At 55.9% G+C, this 25194-nt stretch overlaps 3 protein-coding genes across 4 annotated transcripts; 1 reads left to right on the top strand and 2 right to left on the bottom strand.

Moving 5' to 3' along the window:
- Positions 1–1895: 1895 nt before the first annotated feature.
- On the bottom strand, positions 1896–7422 carry TWNK (twinkle mtDNA helicase). The gene is made up of 6 exons (XM_056120392.1): positions 7369–7422; positions 5654–6898; positions 5226–5466; positions 4952–5059; positions 4537–4678; positions 1896–3203 (listed from the first exon to the last, which is right to left on the bottom strand). Exons 2-6 carry the CDS (start codon positions 6894–6896, stop codon positions 2910–2912), a joined length of 2028 nt encoding a protein of 675 aa, XP_055976367.1. The 5' UTR covers positions 6897–6898; positions 7369–7422; the 3' UTR covers positions 1896–2909.
- A 114-nt stretch (positions 7423–7536) lies between these two features.
- MRPL43 (mitochondrial ribosomal protein L43) lies at positions 7537–8641 on the top strand. The gene is made up of 3 exons (XM_056120393.1): positions 7537–7706; positions 7810–7916; positions 8042–8641. The coding sequence occupies exons 1-3, from the start codon at positions 7576–7578 to the stop codon at positions 8269–8271; spliced, it is 468 nt and encodes a 155-aa protein (XP_055976368.1). The 5' UTR covers positions 7537–7575; the 3' UTR covers positions 8272–8641.
- A 796-nt stretch (positions 8642–9437) lies between these two features.
- On the bottom strand, positions 9438–22945 carry SEMA4G (semaphorin 4G). Of its 2 annotated transcripts, XR_008793355.1 has the most exons (16): positions 22853–22945; positions 19066–19533; positions 18822–18970; positions 18530–18592; positions 16772–16870; positions 16584–16677; positions 16325–16438; positions 15977–16155; positions 15719–15888; positions 14941–15085; positions 14591–14813; positions 14139–14254; positions 13853–14025; positions 13458–13519; positions 10628–11703; positions 9438–10491 (listed from the first exon to the last, which is right to left on the bottom strand). XR_008793355.1 is itself a non-coding variant. In XM_056120391.1 (15 exons), the coding sequence occupies exons 2-15, from the start codon at positions 19187–19189 to the stop codon at positions 10892–10894; spliced, it is 2523 nt and encodes an 840-aa protein (XP_055976366.1). In that variant the 5' UTR covers positions 19190–19533; positions 22853–22945; the 3' UTR covers positions 9438–10891. The 2 variants fall into 2 exon arrangements, 1 of the variants encoding a protein (XP_055976366.1); XM_056120391.1 differs by having other exon boundaries at positions 9438–11703.
- Positions 22946–25194: the final 2249 nt, after the last annotated feature.

Here is a 25194-nt window from a genome sequence, read left to right as displayed (position 1 = left end):
TCTTAGACTCTGGGTGAGCCCTAGACCAGCCAGCGGCTGGGAATGATTACTGCAGGATTAGGAGGCCTGGCTCCAGCCAGTCTGGGAGACCCCCAAGAAGGGAGGCCCTGGAGGAGAAACCCTCCCTCCCTCTAACTGTAGCCAGAGCTTTCACACAACACACCAGAGACCCCCTACCCTTCCACAGAACCCCACCCCACCCCACCCCACCCTTTACAAAAGGCTTCATCCCAGACTCACACTCTCACCACTCTTGCTAGCAAAGAAAAGGGAAACTGGGACTTTCTCTCATAGGAATCCAGTCTATCCGCATCTGGCAATATTTTTCAGTGGGTCTCTGGATTTAGTCTCCTCCAGGGCTTGTTTAAAAAAAGAACGCTAACCTCCAGAATTGGAGGGGTCTGTGTGTGTACATTTTAAGGTTTGGGGGGAAAAAACATTCTGTATCACGTGGGGGTGGGGAGGATTACTCCCAGCTCCATGCTCCGAGGTTGCTTCCTGTGGTGCCTGTGGGACCCTGAACATTCTACATCATTTGGGGGTGGGGGGATGTTACTCCCAACCCATGCTTCCCGTAGTGCTTATGGGACCCTGAAGTGCTGGGGGATCAAACCTGAGCTTCCTACACGCAAAGCATGTGTTCAGCCTTGTTGGGTTGTCTCTTGGGCTCAAAGTTCTGTATTTTAGTTTTGTGTCACACCCCAGTGGTGCTCACGGGACCAAATGGGGTGCCAGGGATTGAACCCGGGTCAGCTACATGCAAGCCAAGTCCTTACCCACACCCAGTGATACCCAGGGATATCCTGGCTCTGTACTCAGGGATAACACCTAGTAATGCTCAGGGAACCATATCAGATGCCAGGTTGGCAACATGCAAGGCAAAGGCCCTACCTGCTGGCGTATCGCTCTGACCCCTAAAGTTCTGTAGGTTTTTTTTTTTTTTGCTTTTTTGGGTCACACCTGGCGGTGCACAGGAGTTACTCCTGGCGGTGCCCAGGGGACCATACGGGATGCTGGGAATCCAACCCGGGTCGGCCGCATGTAAGGCAAACGCCCTATCCGCTCTGCTATCTCTCCAGCCCCAAAGTTCTGTAGTTTTAATGAGAACTCCAGATGTTCAAATTTGTCTAAAAGTGACAAGGAGGAAAATGGATGGGGGTTAGTTAAGAATGTGCTAAGCCCGAGTACACGCTGTAAGAGGCCTGTAAGTGGCTCACATCACAAGAAAGACATGTGTTAAGGAGAAGGGCCGCACCCCTCAGGGGTCACAGGCAGCTAGCTTCCCAGGGGAAATAGTTAAAGAGGTACATCCACGCGGATGTGGTTTAAAGGCATGTGCTCCGGCACATGCCTGGCATCTAGGCTCTTTTATCCTGGCAAGGGGTGGCTCTTGCATTCCCGAGCAAAACAGCTTAAAGCTCGACCACTGTACTGCTGGGTCAGACAGCTTAAAGGGTCTCCACCCCGCAACCACCAGGTATAGCCCCCATTCACAGAGGCTGGGACGCGGCTCAGCTTGTGAGGTCCCCATTTAGTCCCTTCTCTCACACATACTTGAACACAGAGTGAGCCTGAAGGGCTGGGGCCACGGAAGCAGACCGAAGTTTGACTCTAGACACCGTGCGATCCCCTAAGCACTGAGCAGGGAGTAACTCATCCCCCGTGGGGTGGAGAAGGAAAAAAGGGCACATTTCCAACTTCTCTAGGCCAAGATAGGGTGTGTGCGCGCGCGGGCTTCTTAATGGTTCCTCTTCCTTGGGAGTATACAGTCAAACTCTGGAGATGGTGGGGAGGGGGGACCCATACATTCCCAATTCAGAGAGAAAAAAAATCCAGCTACAGACTGGGGAGACACCTGGTGGACAAATTAAAAAAAGCACAGAGACAAAGGCAATGGAAAATGTTTTTCTTCAGTAAAACAGGAAAAGGCTCTTTATAAACGCTTAACTGCTCACAGCTGGGCAATGGAGGCAGCATCCAATGAACGGGGGGCCCAGCGGCAGGCACTCTGGTGTGACAACTGCCTTCCATGGCTCTCAACCCAGCCTCCCATCTTTGGGGCCCTGCTATCACCGGGCCGAGCACCAAGGGTTGGATTGCTAAGTATAAGGCAGGCTCCCGGGAAGGGAGCGGAGGAGCCTGGTAGCACCATCTCACCCTCTGGGTCTGAAAGCCTAATTTTGGGGGCCATACCCGGCAATACTCGGGTTACTCCTGGCTCTGCACTAAGGAATTACTCCTGACGGTGCATTAGGAATCATATGGGATGCCGGGGTCCAACCTGGGTTGGCTTCGTGCCAGGCAAGTGCCCTACCCGGTCTACCTTCTCTCTAGCCCCCTAGTTTGGGCAGAAAGTTCTCCATCCTCCTCCAGCCTCAGGGTGCCTGCTCCTTCTGCCTTCAACTTGCTTGTTCCCAGCTCAGGCCTCTGTAATTCCTGAAGTCTCTGCATCTCTTTCATCTGATGTCTACGTGGCCCAGATGTAGTTCCTTAGCTCCTGCTTAAACAGTCTCTGCTCGGACATCTTTTCAGACTTTAGTCTAATTTGGTCCACGAGCAAGGCTGTTTTTCTTGATAACATTCTTTACTCTCTGAAACTTAAATGTTTTCATTTGCTTGAACAAATGTCCATGGAACCAAAGACTGCAGGTTCCAAGGCAGCAGGTTCTCACTGGTCTTGCCAATGTTGTATTCCCAAGATATTAGAACAATGCCTGGCACACAGTATTAAATTCTGTCATTGAATTTTCTACTGCAGAACCTGCCCTACGCTGAGTCCTAGCTCGGGGCCACATAACAGAAGTGGCCAAATCAGCCAAGACAAAGGCCATGCCCCAGCCTCGGCTGCCAGGCTCGTATCAGTGTGCAGCTCTGCACTGCCTTCACCGTGAAGGCCTGGAGGAGATTGGCTAGTAGGGGTTTGGAGCCGGGCTAGAGCCAGCCTCAGAGTTCTGGGACGCGGCACCTTTTTTGCCAGCAGAGGGCTTTTTGGTCACCAGCCCATTGTCATCCTTGATCTTCTTGAGTCGGGCCTTGCTCTTTGGGGGTATAGAGAAGGTGAGAGAGCTCTTGTTGAACTCAAGTGGGAAGACACCCACGTCTCCATCAAAGCGGTTCTTGGACACTTGTAGATACCGTTTCCCTGGCCCAGTGACCAGTTTCCTGTCCTGGAGGATCAGAACATTGTCCGCTTCCTGGCTTGCCTGGAGAATGGGGACAAAGGAGGGAGTGAGATCATATAGAAGCAGAAAGGAAGGTTGAATACATAGAAAGGAATAGCAAGAATGTGCGAAGAGGGGTCCTGAAAGGTAGTGCAAGAGATTAAGGTCTGCCTTGCATGTAGCAGACCCTGGTTTGAACTCAGGCACCACAGTCCCTGAGTAGCAGCAGGGGTCAGGGGCCACTATTGAGTGCAGAGCCAGGAATAGCTCCTGAGTACCATGGCCCCAAACCCACCTCGCCCAAATAAGAATGCGGGAAAGGAAAAGTACTTCTTCCATCCCTAAAGCTCTTTGAACTACTGCCCACAATGCCGAGCCACTTGAATCTGTGAGCTCCTTAAGAAGCCTGCCACCAGCCTAATACTCTATTTCTAATGTTTCTTTCCCACAGTACACCACCCCACTGAGCCCGGCTTCTTCTGACTCAGGTCTGATTATATGCCTACATTATCAGCACTTTATTTCTGGCTTGTTTGTTTTTGGGTTACACCAGGTGATGTTCACAGGGGTTACTCCTGGCTCTGCACTCAGAAATCACTCCTGGTGGTGCTTGGAGGACTGTATGGAATGCTGTGGATCAAACCCGAGTCACCCGAATCAGAAGCATGCAAGGTAAGCACCCTACCCACTATACTATGGCTCCAGCCCTCACAGCCCTTTTTTTTTAAAAATATAACGTAGGAATACTGCTATTTATTCAGCCATTGATTAAGCTGATTGAATTGGTCAGAGCCCATTCTTGATCCCTACAGAGCAACACCCTCTTTCCACTTCTGTTTTGACCCCAGTTTGTTCTTTTGTGGTACGGTTTGTGTTCCCCACCTTGAATTCCCTGTGGTCTGCCCAGGCCTGGCATATCATGCACATATACCCCCATAGAAGCTTCAGGATAGGACTGGTCTCTTTCCCCAAGAGGGCCCCCATTTGTTTCCCTATTATCTGGCACACTCAGGCCTTCCCTTTGTTGGCAGCTCCTCCAGGAAGCCTCCCCAGGTATCCCAGGTAACTCACGTCCTTCTTCTTTGCTCCCTAATACTCTGTTGCTTATTACTGCTCTCAGCACAATGAGCAGTACAGGAATTCCTTTACTCTACTAAATGATGTGAACCCTTGGAGGGCAAAGAACTAACTACCATCAGCCTCTGTATGCTTCGCGCATATATTCTTTGTGTATATTCCACGGCTCTAGAGGCAGCTGCCTTCTGCCTCTTCCAGACAGACGTCAAGATTTAAGGTGGTAGAAAGTCTGGTCCCTAATCACACTGCACTGTACCCTCTTCTTTCCAAACTGTGGGATTTTCTAAAGGTCACTTACTTTGGCTGAGCCAAATATGGATGCTGTCTGCAGCTCCTTATCGTCATCCTCCTTCCGGGGATGAATGACCAGTGTCACATGGCAGTTATTGTCTGTCGCAAATTTCCGAAAGGCCCCCACGATGTAGTCTTGAGCTGCAATCCTGCCCCCACCCCAACAAAGCAGAGGTTACTGGACAGAAGAGGACACTAACCGTACATACTCTGGCGTCAGTCCATCCTCCCACCGCCAGCACCCACACAACTTCCCTCTATGCAAGGACACGTATGATGATCCCCGTCCACAGATCCCGCTGCGTGTGCATATGGCTAGCGAGGAACATCAGAGGTTGCCTGTGTCCAGCACAGGTCAGGGAACAAGAGAGCAGTGTGTGTGCCTAACAGTGGGCTCCCGTGAGACAAGAGGAGGACGTCACCTGTCTGAAGACAGCTGCTCGTGACCCATCATAAATTGCAGATTATCGATGACCACATGACAAATGTCATAAACGTAGACTGCATGTTGCATTGTGTCTATTACTGTCCTGGGAAGAGGAACAGGGGATAATTCCACGAGTTAATAGCAAGTCACCAGACTAGAACGGACAGAAAAGTTTCCAGCACCCTGAAAGCTGCTGGGGGCTGAGGGGTTAGGGGTGGTCCATTCTCCTGCTCTTCCGTCTTTGAAAATCCCAGGCCTGGGAATCTCACCTGATGCTCTGCTGTCCATGAAAAGTCATGAAATACAGGGGCAGGTCCTCAAAGCGGTCGGCCCACTCATCGTATTTGTCCAGCTGTTCTTCCAGTCGCCCCACAGCAAACTGGGTCAGCATGACCCGAGCTAGTCTCACGTTGCTGATCTCAAAGCTCCCCCACAGCGTGTTCACCCCCTGGGTACACAAATCCAGGGCATACTCACTGATGAATGTGGTCTTTCCACTGCCCGTTGGCCCTGCAGGCGGATCAAACACAAACTGAAGTGAGGGAGAGAAGTTTCACCCTTGAGCCCCAGACACAGGCAGGGCTTTAAAGTTGGCTGGGGACATTGCTTCAACGTTTACTTTGGTCCCAACCCACCATTTTCATCACCCGATCCCTGCATCCTACCCCAGCAGCGAGGGTTACCTGTGAAGGGTTACCTGTGAAGACTGTCAGCTCGCCCTTTCGATGACCCTTCAGGAGACGGTTGAGGTCTGGGAAGCGACTCCAGCGGATGCCCGCTGCCTGCTCCACGTTGGACAGTTCTCCTAGCACCTCCTCGCGAAGCTGGCGGAAAGACACGATGGACTTGTGCCAAGCGGGCAGCGCCGTGCGCAGGATGCGGGTAAGATTTAAGCCTTGGTTCAGGGCTTCCAGGGGACGAGGCTGCTGGTCTCCAGGGCGCACCAATGAGCATCGCTTGGGGTTTAGTTTTCGGGCAAACAGTTTGGCAGCTTCCCAGGACCGAAGGTCATCCCCCAGCCAGAGCACAATCCTTCGGAACTGCTCGAGGTACGGGAGCAGGGCTGGGGGCAAGCAGGCGGTGCCTCGGGGGAGGGCCAAGGTGGGCAGGCCTGTGGACTGACTCAGGGCTAGGCTATCCAGCTCACCACTGGTAAGGACCAGCTCCACATCCCGACGACCAATTAGCGGCAACCCAAACAGGTTGCGGTAGGCACCGGGCCGTGGAATGGTGGTTTCCACGTAGCGCACCGCCTCCCCCTGGCTCTCAGCTCCCAGGAGCTTCAGACCCCGTAGTCTCATGCTTCCCGGGGAGAACCAGGGGAAGACGAGGCTGCGCGCTGCTCGCAGGTAGCGCACGCTGAAGCGCCTGAGCGTGTCATCTGTCACTTTGGTGAGGCCAAACATCACACGGGCCAGCTGGGCCTCCTCCTGTTCAGGCAGGTCCCAGAGGGGCACGGCCCGCTCCCAAATCCTCAGGACCTCCTCACTGTCCTGGGCGGCAGGGGACTCGCCGAGCAGGAGCCCCTCTCTGGCCCCATCCCCGCGGCCCTCCACACTGGCCTGGAAGTCCTCCCAGCTCCCCTCGGCGAGGCTGATCATGCAGAGGAAGCGGCCCGTGGTCTTGTCGATGAAGAGGCTGGAGGAGGCGGGCGCCGCGGCCTGGTCCTGATGCTGGGCGTCCCCGACGAAGGGGCTGGGCGCTCGCAGGCAGCTGTGGCCGTCCTGGAAGGGGATGCCGTGGGCCCGCAAGTACTGGCGGATCTCGGTGGTCGTGACGGGCAGCGCGGGGCCATCCAGGGCCGGGAGGGCTTCCTTCCGGTAGCGTCGGCGAGGAGGGCCCGGGCCCAGGCTTCTGGGCAGGCCCCTGCGCCCCATCCACTCGCAGCGCAGGGGCAGCAGGACGCGGAGGGGGTGCCCCCCGCGCAGGAGGACCCACATTCCTAGTCAAACGGAGGAGGTCACGTGAATCACGGGGGTGGGGGGCGCCTCGCTGGGGTGCCTCCAAGAGGTCAGCCCCCCAGTGGACCCAATCCACACACGCCCAACAGAGTTCTTGCTAGGGGGGCGTTTGCTCGCCAACACGGCCCCCGTAGTCCATCTAGAAGCTTCTAGAGCCCTGCAGCCGTGCTCCCTCCTAGCTCAGCTCCTCTCCCCAGCCTCCCGTTTTCCCCATCGCCCTCCCCTCAGTCCCTGGGCGGGCCACCTCGGCGTGCTCACACACACCCCCGCCCCCATCGCCACCTGCATCCTCTCGGTGCCCTCCCCCCAACTCCACGCGCCCCCCCATTCGCTCCGTGGGACCCCCGACGCGACGAGCGCGCGCTCTCTCCGGCCCGCCCACGCGCGTCTCCCCGCCCTCCTGGCCGTGGCTCCGCCAAGCGACCGCCAAGTGACCCACGTCTCGTCTCACCCCTTTTCCCCCGTAACGTGGATCACGGACTCGCGCCACCGACCATGACCTCGGAAGCAAAACTCCAGCGGGCACGCACGCCCCCGGAAGCGGAAGTCGCCGCTCCAGCCCCGCCCTCGCCGCCGGGGTCGCGCCGCGGAGACCCGGAGTGTGTGTGTGTGTTGGGGCGGGGGTAGGGGCGACCGGACCGGGGAGTCAGCGGGAGCCATGACGGCGCGGGGGACCCCAAGCCGGTTCCTGACCAGCGTCCTCCACAACGGGCTGGGGCGCTACGTGCAGCAGCTGCAGCGCCTCAGCTTCACCCTCAGCCGCGACGGACCCTCGTCCCGCGGCGCCAGGTGAGGCGTGTGCGGGACGGTGCGCGGGATGATGCGGGCGCCTTGCCCTTCCCTCCCCTCCCCCACTCCCCCCTCCAGCCTCACGCCGTCTCGGGCCCCGCAGGGAGTTCGTGGAACAGGCCGCGATCGACTTCGCCCGCCAAAACCCCGGGGTGGTGCTGTACGTGAACCCGCGGCCGTGCTGTGTGCCCAGAGTGGTGGCGGAGTACCGTGAGTTGGGGGGCGCGCCCGGGCGGGGAAGGGGGGCCCGGGTGGGGTGAATGGGGGGAATAAGGGCGTCGCTGACCACCCTTCCCACCCCTTTCCTCTCCCCCACCTTGCCTCCGTGCTGCCAGTGAATGGGGCAGTGCACGAGGAGAGCCTGCACTGCAAGTCGCCGGAGGAGATCAGCGCCCTGGTGCAGAAGCTGGCCACCCGCTCGGGGCTGGACGTGATCCGCATCCGCAAGCCCTTCCACACCGACAACCCCAGCATCCAGGGCCAGTGGCACCCCTTCACCAACAAAGCCTCGGCGGCTGGCGGGCTGCGCCCCCGGGAACCCCCGCCCCCCACCCCGGGGCCGTGAAATGGGACTCCGGCAGAAGGGTGCTCTCACCCCGAGACGGGCCGGCTCCTCCACCCGTTGGCGATTCCCACTGTTCACCGTTGAGGCCAGGGACCCCGAGCCTCCGAACTCTGATCCATTCTGTGCCCCCCGAAATCTGGGGGTGGCCCCTGGAGGATTTGACAGGCGTTCTCTGTCTCCCAGCTGGATGGGTAACTTCGGGGCATGGTGAGGCTGGCCAAGTCTCTGCCGGCACATTTCTACCAGCTCTGAGCCGTGGGGCCGGCTCCTTAGAGTCGGCTGTGAACACTGTGGAGCAGGGCCCATGGCACATGTGTGTGTTCACCCCCAGGAGGCAAGAAAGATTCAATAAATGGCCTCAAGGTCACACTTAATGCTTCCTTCCACCCCATGTGTCATTCTCCAAACACGTGCTCAGAGCCCATTAGAATGGTTGCTATCGAGCTGTCTGGGAGAGTGTTTGCCAGGCCAGGTTCCTGGAAGCAAGCTTGTCTGTCTGTGGGGTGACAGTTCTTGGCTCCCCTGAGACAGGACCCAAGAGGGGCAGATGAGAAGAAAGTGCCAAGAGGTAAAAATCTAGAAATCAGAGCTGGAGCAGTAGCACAGCAGGCGGGGCATGTTTGCTTTGCTCACGGCCGACCTAGGTTCGATTCCCAGCATCCCATATGGTCCCCCGAGCACCGCCAGGAGTAATTCCTGAGTGCATGAGCCAGGAGTAACCCCTGTGCAATGCCGGGTGTGACCCAAAAAGAAAAAAATAACTAGAAATCTTTATATGAAGTTTGTTGTTTTGGGGCCACACCTGACTGTGCTCAGAGCTTACTTCTGGCCCTGCACTCAAGAGATCTTCTAGTCAGCTCGGGGTTCCATAGGTGGTGCTGGAGATTGGATCTAGGTTGGTTGTGTGCAAGGCAAGCGCCCTACCCACTAGACTATTGCTCTGGCCCCTTTATAAGAATTTTTGAACTTGGCTATAATGTTACCCTGCTAATAGGATCCCAAAGCAAGGCCTATGTCCTCTCCAAGTCAGCTAGGATGGAAGTGGAGGATCCCATTTCCCTTAGGAAAAGGTTTGATGGGAAGCGGAGCCAACCCTGTGGTCCCATGTCCTCATGGTTCAGAAATCCAGAGGAAGGCCAGTGCCGACCAAGCAAACCACTCATCGCTGTGGGGAAAAAGGGTTTTTATTAACCAACGGGTTAGGAGGAAGGTTGGGAGGAGCAGAACCCAGGCTCCCCAGGCTGGCAGGAGCCTGTTCGGCCCACCTGGCTGGTGAGTGGGGGGTGTTTCTAAGGGTAGTTTTTTTCACAATAAATACATTCATTGTAGGGGAGAAAAGGGGTGAAGGGTAGTAAAAATCCGTGGGATGCCACGTCCTCAGCTACAAAAATAACAGTCATCCTCACCCAAGGGAAATGGGAGGCTCAGTCAGGATTTGATTGTCCCTCATGGGCCTGGAGACTTCAGAGGCCCCTGGACCCTGAAAGTGCCCCGGTGAGGTAGGACAGGGGTGGGAGCCAAAGCATCCAAACTCCCAGCCTCTGCCCTTTGCATAGTTCCAAGAACGGGCTTCATGTGCCAGGTAGACGTCAGATCTCTCCTCCCTCTGCTCTGGTTAGGGGTAGCAAATGCTTGGTTCCCAAAAGGGAGGCTGGCTCATTGAGTGCAGAGTTGGTCGCCCATCCTCGAGTGTCAGCGAGGACCGCTAAATGGGAGAAGGCTCTCCCTCTGAAATGTCCACAGACCAAACCTGACAGACACAAGGCTCAGAAGGTGCTTGTGAGAGGAAATGTGTGCACGCCTGTGAGGGAGGGGCATGCCGGGGGCTCGTCTTGCTACTCGGGTTACTGAGGGGCTTGGGGGAGGCTGACTCACGAGGGCTGCATATAAAGGGAGGAAGAGGGGGATGATGCTGTCTGACCTCCCTCCACTGGCCTGTTCCTAAGCGGCTCTCTGCCAAAGAGGTCACCACGTGGGCTGGGTCTAAAGGACTAGATAGGATGGGATGTGGCAATAGGGTACCCAAAGTCCAGGAGAAAGAATGAAACATAAGAATGGGGGGCCTGGGGGGGCCTGCAGCCCGGCTGATAGACATATAAAGGGGGATGTACGTAGGGCTCAGGTAGCTGGCAGAGGTCTTTGTGGTTTGGGGACCATCCAGTACATTGGGCCATACAGACAGAGAGTGGTGACATTGAGGCTGTCTGGACCTGCAGAGCCCTGCATAGGGAGAGAGGAAGGATGAGTAGGAAAAAAGGGGCAAGATAGTGGGGTTCTCTCCTCCCAAGTGCTCAGGCCAGAGGACTAGGAACTGGGGCAGGCGCTGCAGAGCAGCAGAGTCTGAGGGAGCACCTACCTCTAGGAGCACCGTTTGGCCTGGGCTGTTCACGTAGAACGTGAAGACTGAGAAGTAAGGGTGGGTGCAGACTCTTTCTGGATCCGTTGGTCTAGCCCTACAGGAACATCAAGAAATTCGGGGGAAGGGCTTGGAGTGGGGCAGGAGAAGGGGCGGGGGATGACTGCTGGGTAGGCAGCCCAGCCTGGGGCAGGTAGGCTGACTTGGAAGAGGGTTGGTTGGTTGATCTTTTTTTTTTTTTTTTTTTGTCCCGGGAGGTTGCGCTCAGACAGAGCTCTCGTCCAGGTTCTCTACGAGCTGTGTGTGCTTCCTCTTTTCCAGGATGCGGCTGAGTTCCTCAGCAAAGGAGCAGGGCCCCGCTGGCACTCCGTTGTTGCTTTGCCTCAGCAGCATGTAGCTGTTGCCATTCATTCTGCGCAGCCGGCTGGGCAGCGCCACCAGCCCATTAGTCAGCTCAGTGGGTGGTGGGGGCGGGGGCGGGGGCGGCGGCGCTGGGGCTCCCTCCCCAGGAATGACCTGGAGGCAGTTGCCTTCCACGCCCCCAGTCCCCTCCCCGTCGTCACCCTCATCTTCCTCTCCTGGACACTGGCCTGAGACCGTCTGCAGCTGCACAGCCGAGCCCCCTGCCCGGCGTGCTTGACCCAGGGAGTATTTTCGTCGATTACCTCCTCTGTTTTCCTGCAGATAGGCCATATAGAGGAGGCAGGCGGTCAGGATAAGGCAGAGGCCACCGAGCACAGCAATGGTCATTACATAGAGCGATCTCCCACTGGAGTGTGGAGCCGTTTGTGGAACTGGGGTAGGAGTGTCCTGCCGCACTGAGAGACTGTAGGAGGCCAGCAGGGTGCGGAGGCTGTTTTCCTCAGCATAGCAGCTGTAGTTGCCACTGTGCTGGGCCTGCGTGCCGATCACCAGCAGCCCGTCCACTCCCACACGGTAGCCGTTCTGCCCATCTCTCATGACCACAGTCCCATTGAGCAGCCACAAGGCCCGGGCCAAGTTGGACGGTTGGTCACAGGGCAGGAGGACGTCATCACCTCGGAGCACAGAGCGGAGCTTCAGTGGTGGTGGCAGCTCTGGAGGGATGAGGGGACAGGAGGCACCGTCAGTGCCCCAGAGAGGGCATTGAAAGGGACAAGCCAGGGGGTTCACTGTCAAGTTCCCAGAACTGAGCTCTGAATCTGAAATCGGTGACAGTGGACAAGCCCTCTGTGCTCGTGCTCCCGTTTAAGGTTCAGGTTGGCTTTTCTCAGGAAGCAGATAATGCCTCCGGCCCATTCCCTGCTCGAGCTCTGCTCATCCTTTCCTGTGGATTTAATTCCTGCCATCTGCCAATGATTCCTAATCTCTGCCCCCCTGTCACAGAGTTCTCTCCTGAGTGCCAGACTTCAGTCTCTTCCCTGTGCTGCCGGGCATCTCCACAGGAGGTCTCTTGGACAAGTCACAGGAACTAAAGCCAATGTCTCCCTCCCTAGTTGCACCAGCCCTTTTCCCCTTGAATTATCATAGTGAATGGCACCACCAGCTACTGAACTGTGTAAGGCAGAAAATGGAGTCCTGTGTCTGCCTCTTCCACCTGCTTTGTATCTAATCCTTAGATTCTGCCTCCTAAATTTTCTCAGACCTGTTTATGTCTCTCCTTCCCCAGATGCTGACCTGCTCTGTTTCTCATCTGGTCTCACTGTGTAGCAGTGGGGTGACCTTTTAAAAACACTAATCTGCTGGGGAGATGGAATAACAGGTCGTGCATTTACCTTGCATGTGACCAACCTGTATTTGGTATTCGGCATCCCGTGTGGTCCTCTGAGAACCGCCAGGAGTTATCCCTGAACGCAGAGCTAGGAGTAAACCCTGAGCACAGCTAGGTGTGCCCTCCCCTCCAATTTTTTTTAAGTTGGGGGAAAAAAAAACCCGCTGGTCATTCCCCTCCCCTGCCTCAGCTTGAGTCCTTGCCTTCTTCTCCAGCCTCTTTTAGCTAAAAGTGCCTCCTTTGCTCTGCTTGTTGTTCCCTCAGCTTAGGTGCCGCCCCCTTTTCAAGCCCTGGACTTGTTTGATGAACTCAGGCGAGAGATTATAACAGTGATCAAAGGGGCAGAAGCAATAATACAGCCGGTAGGGTGCTTGCCTTGCACGTGGCCGACCCAGGTTCAATCCCCAGCATCCCAAATGGTCTCCCGACCATTGCCAGGAGTAATTCCTGAGTGCAGAGCCAGAAGTAACCCCTAAGCACCACCAGGTGTGGGACAAAAAAAAAAAATTATGTGATCAAAACTGCAAACTCCAGTCAGATTAAGTCAGATTATTTAGGGTCAGCTTTACATCAGAAGCTGCTGACAGCTAATAGAGCAGTTAACTTATTCTGTCTGTGCCTAAGACAGGAAGGAGTCTTAAGGAAATGGTAATAATGACACCTCTCTAAGGATTGGCAGGATTAAGTGAGATGGTATGTGTGTGTTTGATCATAGTATCAAGTATGTTAGCCATGATTAACATTTATTCTTTCAGATAGCTCAGTTATCTTCCTTGGGGAAGAACATGTTACCTTCATAAACTCTTGCCATAATTATAATTATTCTTTTTAAACAAAATAACGAAAATATGGACGTGATCATTTGATTGCCTCTATCCTTCCTCACCTACACACTCTAGAAGCTCTAGACGTTCCTAAACTTTATAACTCATTTGAACACCAGATGTTTGTTGAGTAGTTACTGTCTACTGGACGTGACTGGGCTGCCCTCTCAGAAAGCAGAGACACAGGCCATTCTGGTACCTGTACACTATCAGCAATGAATGGCAGAGGCCAGGCTGTGCAGGTGGATGCGCTTACCTGTGTCTGTGTGGCCGTCACAGCCTCGGTTTCCTCGCTCTATGTCCTGTATCAGTTCTGACCTGGAGGCAGAGATCAGGACTAATAAGGGAATATGAACTTTTTTGTTTTGGGGTCACACCTGGCAATTCTCAGGGTTTATTCCTGGCTCTGCACTCAGGAATCACTCCTGGAGGTGCTCAGGGGACCATATGGGATGCCAGAGATTGAGCCAAGGTCAACCACATGCAGAGCAAGCATCCCACCCGCTGTTCCATCTCTCTGCCCCCGGGGCATGTGAGCTTTGTGGTCCCCAGTGGTGGTCAGCAGGGGCTGGTGCCAGCCTGGCCCCCCTCCTGAGTCCCCATTCCATTCATCCCAGGACACAGAAGACCCTTGTTCCTGTCAGTTCCTACCTGTCAGTTAGGGTCTTATTGGGTCCGGTGGTAGCTCTGCAGGCATGGGCATTGGGGTCCCAGCCACAGTAGGGGTCCCGGGCCAGAATGCAGTCGTAGCAGGAGTGGTAGCGGGAACAGAAGGATAACGGTAGCTGCACGACTTCACTAGAACCCCCAACGTAGAGGCTGTGCTGGGAGCCAGAGAGAACCGTTGGTCATCAGCCCCCCTGCCCCCTAGAGAAACAGCTCTACACCCTCCCTCTGTTTCTGGCAAGGCCACCCTGGGTCCCAAGTCAGGGGTTACCTGCATTGGAGAGACAGCCAGATTCTCCACCGACTGGGCCTCCTTGAAGACTTGTGTCTCTTCAATAATGTGCACCCCAGAGCCCAGAACCACGGCCTTGTGGATCCAGCCGTCAGCTGGTGTGGAAAGGGCAGAGTCAGACTCACCACAGCTGACACTGGCTTCCAGCTCCCTGCAGCAGCCCAGTGACTGACCAGGGACAGGGCTGGGCCAGTAGCCATGGGCCCTTGGCTTGGGACATCAGGGATTTTGGCTAATCAGCGGGAATTACTGGGCTCAGCAGAATTAGAGGTAGGGTCAAGTGTCACTGTGGTTGGTGACAAAAGTCTCAAGAAGCAGTGGTGAGTATTCACTGAAGAATCAACATGGGCCTGTGGGGGCTAGTGATGAGCAGGGGTCAAAGACTCATGTCACATGTCCCTGGAAGCCTCTCAGTTCAGGGTTAAAAGCACCTGTGCTTAGGAAGAGCAGGTCATAGGTGGGTCCTGCCGGCGTGGTGACAGGTGTCCCTGTGAGGTGTGTGTAACGCACATTGCGCTTGAGCAGGAGGGGCCGTCCGCGTGTGGGCGGCACCGGCCGCGCCATCACTGGGTGCAGCCTGACAAAGTCCAGGACCGTGGTCGGCAAATCATGTGATGAATTGTAGCCTTGGCTGCGCAGGGAATCTGTGATGCACTGGGGAGGGGGCAGGGTGGTGAACCGCAGGGCTCCACCATGGCCAGGCCCTCCTGCCCCAGCCCAGCCCCCGCAGGGCTCCACCATGGCCAGGCCCTCCTGCCCCAGCCCAGCCCCCGTCACTCACCGAGCCAGGCCGGGGCTCTGGCACTGCGCCCTCATAGAGGCCCCAGCGCCGAGCACGATCCTGGTACTCCAGGTAGGGGCCTGTGAAAACAGCCTGCAGGTCAGCCAGGTCGTAGCGGCAAATCACTGAGGCCTCCAGGGTCTTCCTAGGGATGGGACATCAGGGAAAGGGCAGAGTCACGCTGAGTGAAAGTCACCCCCTGCCAACCTACCAAATTTTTTTTTTTTTTGCTTTTTGGGTCACACCTGGTGATGCACAGGGGTTACTCCTGGCTCTGCACTCAGGAATTACCCCTGGTGGTGCTCAGGGGACCATATGGAATGCTGGGAATCAAACTCGGGTCGGCCGCATGCAAGGCAAACGCCCTACCTGTTGTGCTATTGCTCCAGCTCCAAACCTACCAAATCTTTTTTTTTTTTTTGGCTTTTTGGGTCACACCTGGCAATGCACAGGGGTTACTCCTGGCTCTGCACTCAGGAATTACTCCTGGCGATAGCTCAGGGGACCATATGGGATGCTGGGAATCGAACCCAGGTCGGCCGCATGCGAGGCCCTACCCGATGTGCTATTGCTCCAGCCCCCAAACCTACCAAATCTTGAGCCCACCGCTGCCCTGGCCAACCACAGGACCTGTCCCGAGACTCAGATGGCTGCTTTGGCTGCTGGCCCTTGGCGAGCCAGATATGCCTGAAATTCTGCTGCCAACCCTCCCCGCGGATTCTGTTATCTTCACTGGCTGCCGCTCCAGTTCCCGCCTCCCCTCTGTCCCCACACTGACCACTGCGTGACTAGCGTGAAGGCTGCATAGAAGCGTGTGCCGGCTGCAGTATCAGCATCCAGGCTGCAGACACTGCGCAGCGTCTCATACTGTGGAATGTGGCAGATGAGGCGCGCCTTCAAGAAGGTGGTCCACTTCTTCTGCAGAATCTTCTTCCCTCCCAGGTCTCCCTGGGGAGGCAGAGGCATGGGTGGGGTCAGGGAGTCAGTGTCGGAGGTTCGATCTCTCGCACGGTGCCCCAGCCGGGACTTGACTCACCTTGCACACGCGGGCCACCCGGGCCACACGGTTTACGCGTTGGTTGCTGCGACTCTGAGGAAAGTTGACATAGCCTTCATCCATAGCACGCTCCATGAAGAAGTAGTAAACCTTGTCATCGTCACCCACCGCACTGGTTTTGCTCTCCGGGACCAGGACGGAGAACACAAACTCAGCATCTGTGGGTCAGGTGGTTCAGGGGGCTTCTGAAAGAGGCTGGGGATCCTCCCCCCGTCTCCACCCCTTACTCCACACACAGGAAGACAAGGCTCACCTGGGGGCCTGGGGGTGGGATGTCCAACCAAATAGTCCCCTACCCCCCATCATCCTGTGCCTCATCCTCCTAACCATTGAGCCAGTGTATCGGCGCCTCCTCCGTTTTCAGGGTGTATGGGTGGTGGCTTCGGCGAATGTCAGGGATGCTCCGGAATTCATAACGGGTGGCTGTGTAGAAGCTTCCATCTGGGCCGGGTGAATGGGAGGGGGGATAGAACAGGTGGAAGACGCAGATCACATACAAGGCACACAGGGAGCATGTCCGAGTGAACAGATCCAAGCCCCATGTGACGGTGGGTGAGGGTCAGGATGGAGTCGAGGGCACACTCACCGATGAGGAGGCCGGTGAAGCCATGGGCTGGGTCATAAGGACACATCTCCCTTCCCTCCTCAAAGTGGGTTGGCATGGTGAAGTCTTCTGCATCCTGGGGAATGAGCGGTCAGAAGTCAGGGGGTGCTACCAGGGATCACAGCGGTCTGGGGTTGGAGCAACCCCAGGGCCAGGCCAGGGAGACTCACAATGACGGCACAGAAGGGCTGGAAGGCATGAGTCCCGCATACATAGAGGTGGGTATCATTGAACCGCTGAAGGAAACGCACATGGTTGAAGCACTCGGTCTGTGGGGCAGATGGGGGATGCTCAGTTCCTGGCCTAGTTAAAGGCCTCTTCTATGACTCTAACTTTGTAGTTTCGCTCTGTGCCCATCCACAGTATAAATAGTTCTCTCCAGGATCCCGCGGGGCCTTCTCATTGCCCAGAACAGAATATTCCCTGGAAACGCCCTCTCTTCTGGCCTCCCAGGGAGATGGCCCCTCTTGATACTCTCTGCCAGCTTCTCCGGCATCACCTTTGGTCTCCTGTACCCAAGTTAAGGGCTTCCAGCACCCTAAGATGCTTCTTTCACATCTCGTTTTTGTTTGTTTTTGCTTTTTGGGTCACACCCAGTGATGCACATCAGTTACTCCAGGCTTTGCACTCAGGAATTACTCTTGGCGGTGCTCAGGGGACCGTATGGGATGCTGGGATTTAAACCCAGGTCAGCCACGTGCAAGGCAAACCCAACCCGCTGTAATATCCCTCCAGCCCCTTATTTTTGTCCTTATTTTGCTTTTTTAGGTCATTCACCCAGCAATACTCCTGGCTCTGCATTCAGGGATCACTCCCGACAGTGCTTGGGGGGACCGTATGGATGCCGGAGATGGAACCCCAGTTAGCCAGAGGCAGGCGAACGCTCTGCCTGTCGTACTATCGCTCTGGCCTCAGTTTCTTTCACATCTCGCCAGAAACAGGCACCCCAGACCTCTCTCCACCTGATGCATCATAGACACGTCCACCTCACCTTGTCTGAAAGCATGCTCACCACTCCCCTGCCTGCCTCTTCCCTCCCCAGCCAGTTCCTCTAGTCTTTCCCAGTTCCCTTCACCCATCTCTCCTATTACTCAGTCTATAAGCCAGGAGACACCCATGCTCCTTCCCAGTCCTTTACTCTCTTCTCCATGATTCTTTGTCCTAAATGTCCCTTGACTTGATCTGCTTCTCTCCACCTCCTTAGCCATCATCCAAATACTACTGTCACCTCTTCTTCAGACAACAGAAGTGACCATCTGACAGCTTCCCATCCTCCACTCTTAACAAATACTTTCATTTGCATTGCAAACACATAGATTCAAAAGGTACAAAGGGAGATGTTGCAAACAAGAAGAGTTTTTCTTTAATCCCTGTTGGCTTCAAAAGGGACTGCTGTTCCCATTGTCTGGAGTTTCCTTCCAAAAATATTCTACCTATCAGCACAGTCCAGCAACCCACTTTTCAAGACATATTTAAAAAATGTAAACCAGATCATTCCACTGCTGTATTTAAAAACCTTTGAGAGGTTCACCGGAGACCTGAACAGAGACCACAAGCTTCCAGGCATGCCAGGAGAGGACCCTGTCCCTTTCTTTGGCCTCACCCACCCCAAGCCCCCCCCCCCCCCCCCCCCCACACACACACATACACACCTGTACCTGTAATGAGTTATCCTTTCAGGTTATTTTAGATAGGGTCAGATAATAGCTAAGTGGGCACTGAGCAATTGCTTATTGTTATCATGATTATTATTTGAAAGCCCAGAAGAATTAAAATGCCATCATAGGGCAAGCTGGTAGGTCACTAGATGCCCTGCCGGCAACACTTGCAATGTTTGTTGAGCTGCTGCAATGCACAGTTGATCTGTTCCTTTGTCTATGTCCCCACCAACCCTGACATTGCAGCTGGGGACAGAGCAGACCACATACCTGGTTGTTTTTCCCTTTGAGATGACATTGGCTTTGCTTCTCTGCGGAGACCTCCCAGAGGATCTGGAGGGAGGGAAAGCGAGAGGCTGTCAGGCTGACTCTCACCATAGCTCACCTGATGAATCAGGCAAGAGGACCCCAGGGAATGGCAGGATTGGGGGTGGCGAGTTTCCTGAGGATCACAGGGGGACCTCCCCCGATCCGGGGAAGAGCAGCATGTGCTGACCATCAGGCCCTGAAAGGCTAGTGGGGTTTCCAGGAGGTGGGGAGCCGAAGGAAGCGGGACTCTGACCTCTTTGTGCGCCCCATCTCCGATGTTCTGGGCGTTGAGAGAGAACAGGGCCCCTCGGGCTCCCACCAGCAGCCGCGCGGGGCCCTCCTCCAGCAGTAGAGTCGAGTAGTTTCGGGCTGGGCCCTTGAAACTTGGAATTCCGGAGATCTCTAGGGAAAGGGTTGGAGCTGTAAGCATGGCTTTGGGGCTGCCCTCCCACCCCCACCACGGGCCTCTACAGCCTTTCAAGGTGGCGGGGTCTAACCTTCATAGGAGAGAGTCATGCGTGGGGTAACATCGAGGTCCCTGGAAGTTCTCCGCAGTGAGGGCCCGGGAACTGCAGTGGCCGTGAGGAAGCTCAGAAAGAAGGGCCAGAGCCTCCGCCACATCTTCCTGCGGAGGCCCAGACCCACAGGAATCCCACGGGGAGCCAGTGGAAGGGGACAGACGGGAAAAGAGTCACAGGGGTCAAGGTCCAGGGAGGTTACTCAGGAAGTCAAGGGACATGAGGCCAGGGAGGGTCCTGGAACTTGGGGGACAAGGACTCATAGGTTAGTGTGGCCATGGGATTCCAGGAAAGCGATCAGAGCATGGGATGAGTCCCACACAGTTGCGTGGCATCCAGTCCAGGCTCCATGCTGGGCGGGAGCTGGGTCATCGATTGGGCTGGAGGTGACTGTTGAGGTCACCTGGCCCCCACAGCAGAGCTTGTCCTGGTTCTGAGGTCTGTTCTCTGGGGAGGGGAGGGCGGAAATAGGAAAGAAAGCTCTTTAATCTAAGTGTGAGTGGAAGGTAGATTTTTTTTGGGGGGTAGGGGGGTTGGTCGCCCACTTGGTGTTTCTCAGGGCTTACTCCCTGCTCTGTGCTCAGGGATCACACCTGGTAGAGCTCAAGGACCACACGGGGATGCTCAAGATCCAACACAGGTTGGCTGTGTGCAAGGCAAGTTCCCTACCCACTGAGCACTCTCTCTGGCCCCAGGTAGATGGCTCTCTCGCTGGGCTTCAGGGGCTGCTGAAGCACCACAGCACCCCCAGTTGGACCAGCCCACTCTTTCTGTCTGGATACAGGAAGTTGGGCAGGAATCACTCTCCTTCAAAGACTCCCCCACTCAACAGGGAACAGCTGAACAGCCCTCATGGGGTGGAATAAACAGCTAGCCCTCTCTGCTGCCTGCAGGCCTGCCTTGGGCAGGAAGGCCTGGGCAGAGACACTTAATGGGCCTTTGTTTATTGTCCCATTTTCCCATTGCTTTTTTCTCTTCCCAGTCCAGAGCATTCCCTCTGGAATTTCTCTTTAATTAGACACTTCTCCCTGGCAGCATTCCTCTCTAGGGGTGCACATCTCCGCCCGGCCCCTGTGAGTCTGTACTGCACCCTTCGAGTAGGCAGCCAACACGTGCCCGCCCCTCCCCGCACACAGGCACTCTCAGGCATCGGGAAGGGGTGTCTGCACCCCCACCCCTCAATCCACACACCCCACTACACAGATGAAACATGTCTCTGCAGGAGACTGCGAGTGTGCAAGACCAGTTCATGGAGAAACGAGCAAAGACAAAAGTGAAGGTGAGGGGGCTGGAGAGATAGCACAGCAGGTAGGGCATTTGCCTTGCACACGGCCAACCCGGGTTCGATTCCCAGCATCCCATATGGTCCCCTGAGCACCACCAGGAGTAATTCCTGAGTGCATGAGCCAGGAGTAGCCCCTGTGCATTGCCGGGTGTGACCCAAAAAAGAAAAAAAAAGTGAAGGTGGGGTCCCTGAGCTTTTGGGAGGCGCTTCCCCCACCTGGGAGCACCTGCAGGCCAGTCATTGGGGAATGGGGTGAGAGTAAAGTAAAGGCTGGCCACTAGGAGAGCTACTGATGGCTTCCTGGGGTAGGTGTGGAAGAAGCCCAACCCACCCAATCTCATCGTTACCACAGACAGCGCCAAAGAGGCCACTGGTCACTCCCCTCCGTTCCAGGTCAAATATTAACTAGATGGCCTTGAGGGGAAGGGAGGGACCAGGAGCTGGCCCAAGGAGGAACAGACATTTGGAGTCTCTGTTTAATAAGTAAAGGTCATCCCTTTGCTGGGCAGGCAGAGCCCCAAGTGTGTGAGAATGGTGTATGAGGGTAAAGAAGGGGGTCCTGGGGACCGGAGAAGCTGCTTTGCACGTGGCCAACTCAGGTTCGATTCCCGGCATCCCCTATGGTCTACTGGGAACCTGTAGGGGTTATCCCCGAGTGCAGAGCCAGGAGTAACCCCTGAGCACCATGGTTGTGACTCTCTCTCCATCCCCCCCAAAAAAGAAAAAAAAATAGGGTCAATGGACTACAGACGGGCTGGAGCGATAGCACAGCGGTAGGGCGTTTGCCTTGAGCACAGTCGGCCTGGCCAAGCCGGGTTCGATTCCTCCGCCCCTCTTGGAGAGTCCAGCAAGCTACTGAGAGTATCTCGCCGGCACGGCAAAGCCTGGCAAGCTACCCGTGACGTATTCCATATGCCAAACACAGTAACAAGTCTCACGATGGAGACGTTACTGGGCCCACTCGAGCAAATCGATTAACAACGGGAGGGCCATGACCGTGGCCGGACTACAGACAGGACATCAGCTTCTGGTTTGGGGTCAGGGATAGTGGGAGGCAACTGGTAAGTGGCCTGTGGCCCATCTCTCTCCCCGAAGGCACACCTGTTTACTTTTGCAGCCTCCTGTTTGCTTAGTGCTGAGCGGGGTGTGTAGGGGAGGAAGCTCTAGGGTTGGGCGGGAGGAACAGACCCAGGTGAGAGGAGCCACTCAGAGCGCAGCGCATGGCACACTCACACAGGTTTACGCAAGTCTGGGGAGTGGGGTGCAGGCACACTGGGGTGCAACACACGGATCCCAGGAGGGCTACAAACCCGGGAACTCACATGCAGGGGAGGATTGTGTGGGCACGGCCGACCATGTGCGATCAAACCCATTCACACGGAAGGTTGGACTCACCTGCCCATTCATTCTGCCACACACATGCTAATAATGCAGGGTCGCACAACCCAACCGGGCACTGGAGGGGCCTGTGGACACACGCGTGTAGGGGCTGTGAGCACACAGTCACGCTCACAGAAGGGCCAACTACATGTGAGTCACATGGTCTTTGCAGGCAGTTACATCTGTGTGGAGATGAGCGAGCAATGCCTCTCCATCAGCAGCTGCCAGTGCCCACTGGGGCTAAGGGCCAGAGCAGATCCCCACCTTCCTTCCCGAGAGTCCCAGCTCCAAACCCTGGTTTGTGCAGTGACTGGGGGAGACTCTAAGGAAAGGGGAGCGGAGGTCAGGGGCACCAAAGCCACGCAGAAAGCGGCAGGAGCCCGTGAAGTAGGGAATTTGGCACCCCTCTTTCCCCATACCACTGTCACCCATGGGGGTCGGGTAGGAGCTCCCAGGCCCCATGTCACCTGTTGTGAGGGAGGGCGAGTTTGGGGAGCTGGAAGGGTAGGACTGTCACCCCATCCCAGTGGCGGCTAGGCATCAAGGCTTAATCTAATCGCACCCCCATCCCCCACGCCCCCACCCTCGCCCCGTTCCTCCCCAGGACCAGCCCCCTTGAACTCTGATCACCTCCCCAGGCTTAAAGCCAGGGCAGATGCAAGAGAAGAGCGGGCACCGCCAAGGCCGGATCCGCAAGCTCTCGACCTTCACCCCGAGGTGCACCTGTCCACCATCTCCCGCCGCCCCGCAGGACGCCGGCCTCTCCCGGCCTGCCGGCCTCGCCCCCTCGCGCGGGCACCCTCCGGGTCCGCCCGCGCTCTCCGGGCTCGGGCTCGAGGACGCGCTCTCCTTCGATCCCGGATCCCGCCGAGGGGGGGGGATGTGACCCAGATCCCGGAGCGCACGGGGCGCCCCGCGGCTCGGCGGCTGGGGTCTGCGCCGCGCGCTGCCCGGGGCCTGCCCGCGCCCGCCCCTCCCGAGCCGGGATGCGGGCGCGGGGCCGGGTGCGAGAGGCCTGACCTCGCCCGCCGGGCGGAAAGGGGGTGGGAAGGTCGGAGCCCGCCGCGGCCCTGCGCCATCCGCGCCCCGCGCCCCGCTCACCTTTGCGCTCCGAGCCCCGGCCATAGAGACGGTGACGCGCGGCCCCGCGGCCCCACGGCACCCGCTGCAGGAGGAAGGGGCCGCGGCCGGAGCGGGGCGGGGGGTGGAGGCGGAGCCGGGGGTGTGGCGGGGGCCTGGGAGGCGGGACCCGGGAGCTGGGCTGACAGGGTGGGGCGTGGGGAAGGGCTCTGCGCTCCTCTGCCTCCACGCTGCACAATGGAGACGCGTGGATGCCAAGGCTCGGCAGCCCCGGGCCATCTGTCAGCCCGCCCTCTCCTGGGCCTGGGTCCCGGGGCAGGACTTACGTATAAGCCTCCTTCCCCCTTCCCGCTAGCCCTGACTACCCCCGCCCCCCCCCCCACACATACACACCCCAACACTTGCCTATTGCAGTTTGATACTTCGGCTACCCTCTGGGGGCTTTGCCGTGCCCAGGATCGCCCTAACCCGGAGCTCCTGGTTAGGGAGTGGAGGGCCCGGCAGGTGAAGACCAAGTGTTGGCATAGCTTTGCCACAGAACAGGGTCTTTTAGACTCTTGTCAAGAGAGTAGAAGAGGGGGAGCTATGTGTGGAAGACCCGGTATAAGAGTGTGACCACGAGTGCACACAGAAAATGCTCTTTTTATTTTTATTCTTCATGGATAATAAGCTAGTGGCATTTGTACCTGTCCAACCAAATCTTAGCGGTGTCCCAGGTTCCTCAGGTCCTGGGTCACTCAGTGCACCTGCCTTTCCATTCAGCTCATTGTGAACATTCTTATTCCAGATCCTTCCATGAAATCCTCCCAGGCAATGAGGCTTCCTGTCCTCCCTAGGTTCAGCTGCCTCCCCCAGTAGCAGCCTGGAGAAGTTGCCTTAGAATGAGCTCTCCAGCTCCTTGACTTCAGATGGGATGGTCCTTCATGCTCTCTCTAACCCTGCAGTTTCCTTCAACAATCAAACCCAACGTCTAGTCATGATCTGACCTCATCCAGGAGAATGTCAATATGGGCTCAAGAGAGGAACCAAAATGAGGCTCACTGATTCTTGGGAACTGGGGTGTGTGTGTGTGTGTGTGTGTGTGTGTGTGTGTGTGTGTGTGTCTATGTTGGGCAAACCTGATGGTGCTCAGGGGTTATTTCCTGGCTCTGTTCTAGGAGTGATCCCTGACAGTGCTTAGGTGACCATATGTGGTGCTGGGGTTTGAACCCAGGTGACAGCTAGCTAGGCAGTATGCAAGGCAAGTGTCCTCTCTCCAGCACTCCCTCTCCAGCTTGGTAACTGATTCTTTGATGTACATGAATCTGAGATCTGAGGGACAGGGAATGGGGGAACAGATGGATGAACAGTGACTCGAGAGTGGGTGAATAGGATTCAACTGGTTGTCACAATCGAACTCAAAGGATCCTGGGAGAGACAATTTATCCCTTGTTTCTGAATTCCCCAGAGCTCAGTTTGGCACCTCGTCACATACAATTCTGTATTTTGAGCTGCATTGCATGCAGATTGCTAGACAGAAGGGCCCACGTTACACTTCCACCTCCCCCAGCACTCTGCAAATAGGATGTCTGTGTATTGTGGAGTGATTGTGGAATGGGAGGTAGGTGGGGGAGAAGTGCTTAAAGTGTACACACATTTTTACAAAGAATGTCGTTTAAAAAATTATAATCTCATCCTATCCTGAGGAATTACATAGCCCCATTTTAGAGATGGGAAAATAAGAGGTTAGGCAATGTGCTTGTCTAAAGGCATTATGATAGCAATTATGATAGCATGATAACAAAGGCAGAAATGTGTACTTAAGTTTGTGTATAGATTCATGCTAAGGAAATCAGAAGAATAGGGCATGAGAGAGGACAGTGATTTTGATTTGATGATATGGGATGCTTCCTAGTGGGAAAGATAAAAATGAGCTAACAGGAAAAGACAAGAGAAGAAAATTATTTTTTTCCTTTTGGTTCACACCCAGCGATGCTCAGGGGTTACTCCTGGCTCTGCACTCAGAAATTACTCCTGGAGGTTCTTGGGGGACCACATGGGATGCCAGGGGTTGAGCCAAGGTCGGCTGTGTGCAAGGCAAACGCCCTTCCCAATGTACTATCACTCCAGCCCAAGAAGAAAATTCTGAAAGCAGATGGATTTGAGTAAGGAGCCCCAGTTGAGAAGACTAGCAAAGAAAGATAAAGATGAAGGAGAGGGAGAGGGGGACGGGAGAGAGGAGAGAGAGAGAGAAGAGAGAGAGAGAGAGAGAGAGAGAGAGAGAGAGAGAGAGAGAGAGAGAGAGAGAGATGGGTGGGAGATTGCTAGGTCCACAGACCCATGCAGGAACTAAACTGAAAGGGCAGTATATGAGGAGCTGGGCT

Source organism: Sorex fumeus, unplaced genomic scaffold (genome assembly GCF_029834395.1).
Source record: "Sorex fumeus unplaced genomic scaffold, SorFum_2.1 ptg000043l, whole genome shotgun sequence".
In the NCBI taxonomy this organism is placed as follows: Eukaryota; Metazoa; Chordata; class Mammalia; order Eulipotyphla; family Soricidae; genus Sorex; species Sorex fumeus.
The sequence above is the reverse complement of the archived record's forward strand: the minus strand, read 5'-3'. Positions and strand labels throughout refer to the sequence as shown.

Coding starts and splice junctions, on each gene's coding strand:
- TWNK (XM_056120392.1), bottom strand. CDS start 6,896: ATGTGGGTCCTCCTGCGCGGGGGGCACCCCCTCCGCGTCCTGCTGCCC. Junction 5,467..5,653: donor CGAGCTGACAGTCTTCACAG/GTAACCCTTCAC, acceptor ATCCGCCTGCAG/GGCCAACGGGCAGTGGAAAG. Junction 5,060..5,225: donor CATGGACAGCAGAGCATCAG/GTGAGATTCCCA, acceptor TCCTCTTCCCAG/GACAGTAATAGACACAATGC.
- MRPL43 (XM_056120393.1), top strand. CDS start 7,576: ATGACGGCGCGGGGGACCCCAAGCCGGTTCCTGACCAGCGTCCTCCAC. Junction 7,707..7,809: donor CCCTCGTCCCGCGGCGCCAG/GTGAGGCGTGTG, acceptor CGGGCCCCGCAG/GGAGTTCGTGGAACAGGCCG. Junction 7,917..8,041: donor CAGAGTGGTGGCGGAGTACC/GTGAGTTGGGGG, acceptor CCGTGCTGCCAG/TGAATGGGGCAGTGCACGAG.
- SEMA4G (XM_056120391.1), bottom strand. CDS start 19,189: ATGTGGCGGAGGCTCTGGCCCTTCTTTCTGAGCTTCCTCACGGCCACT. Junction 16,678..16,771: donor AGCCCTTCTGTGCCGTCATT/GTGAGTCTCCCT, acceptor CTCATTCCCCAG/GATGCAGAAGACTTCACCAT. Junction 11,704..13,457: donor TGACGGCCACACAGACACAG/GTAAGCGCATCC, acceptor TCATCCCTCCAG/AGCTGCCACCACCACTGAAG.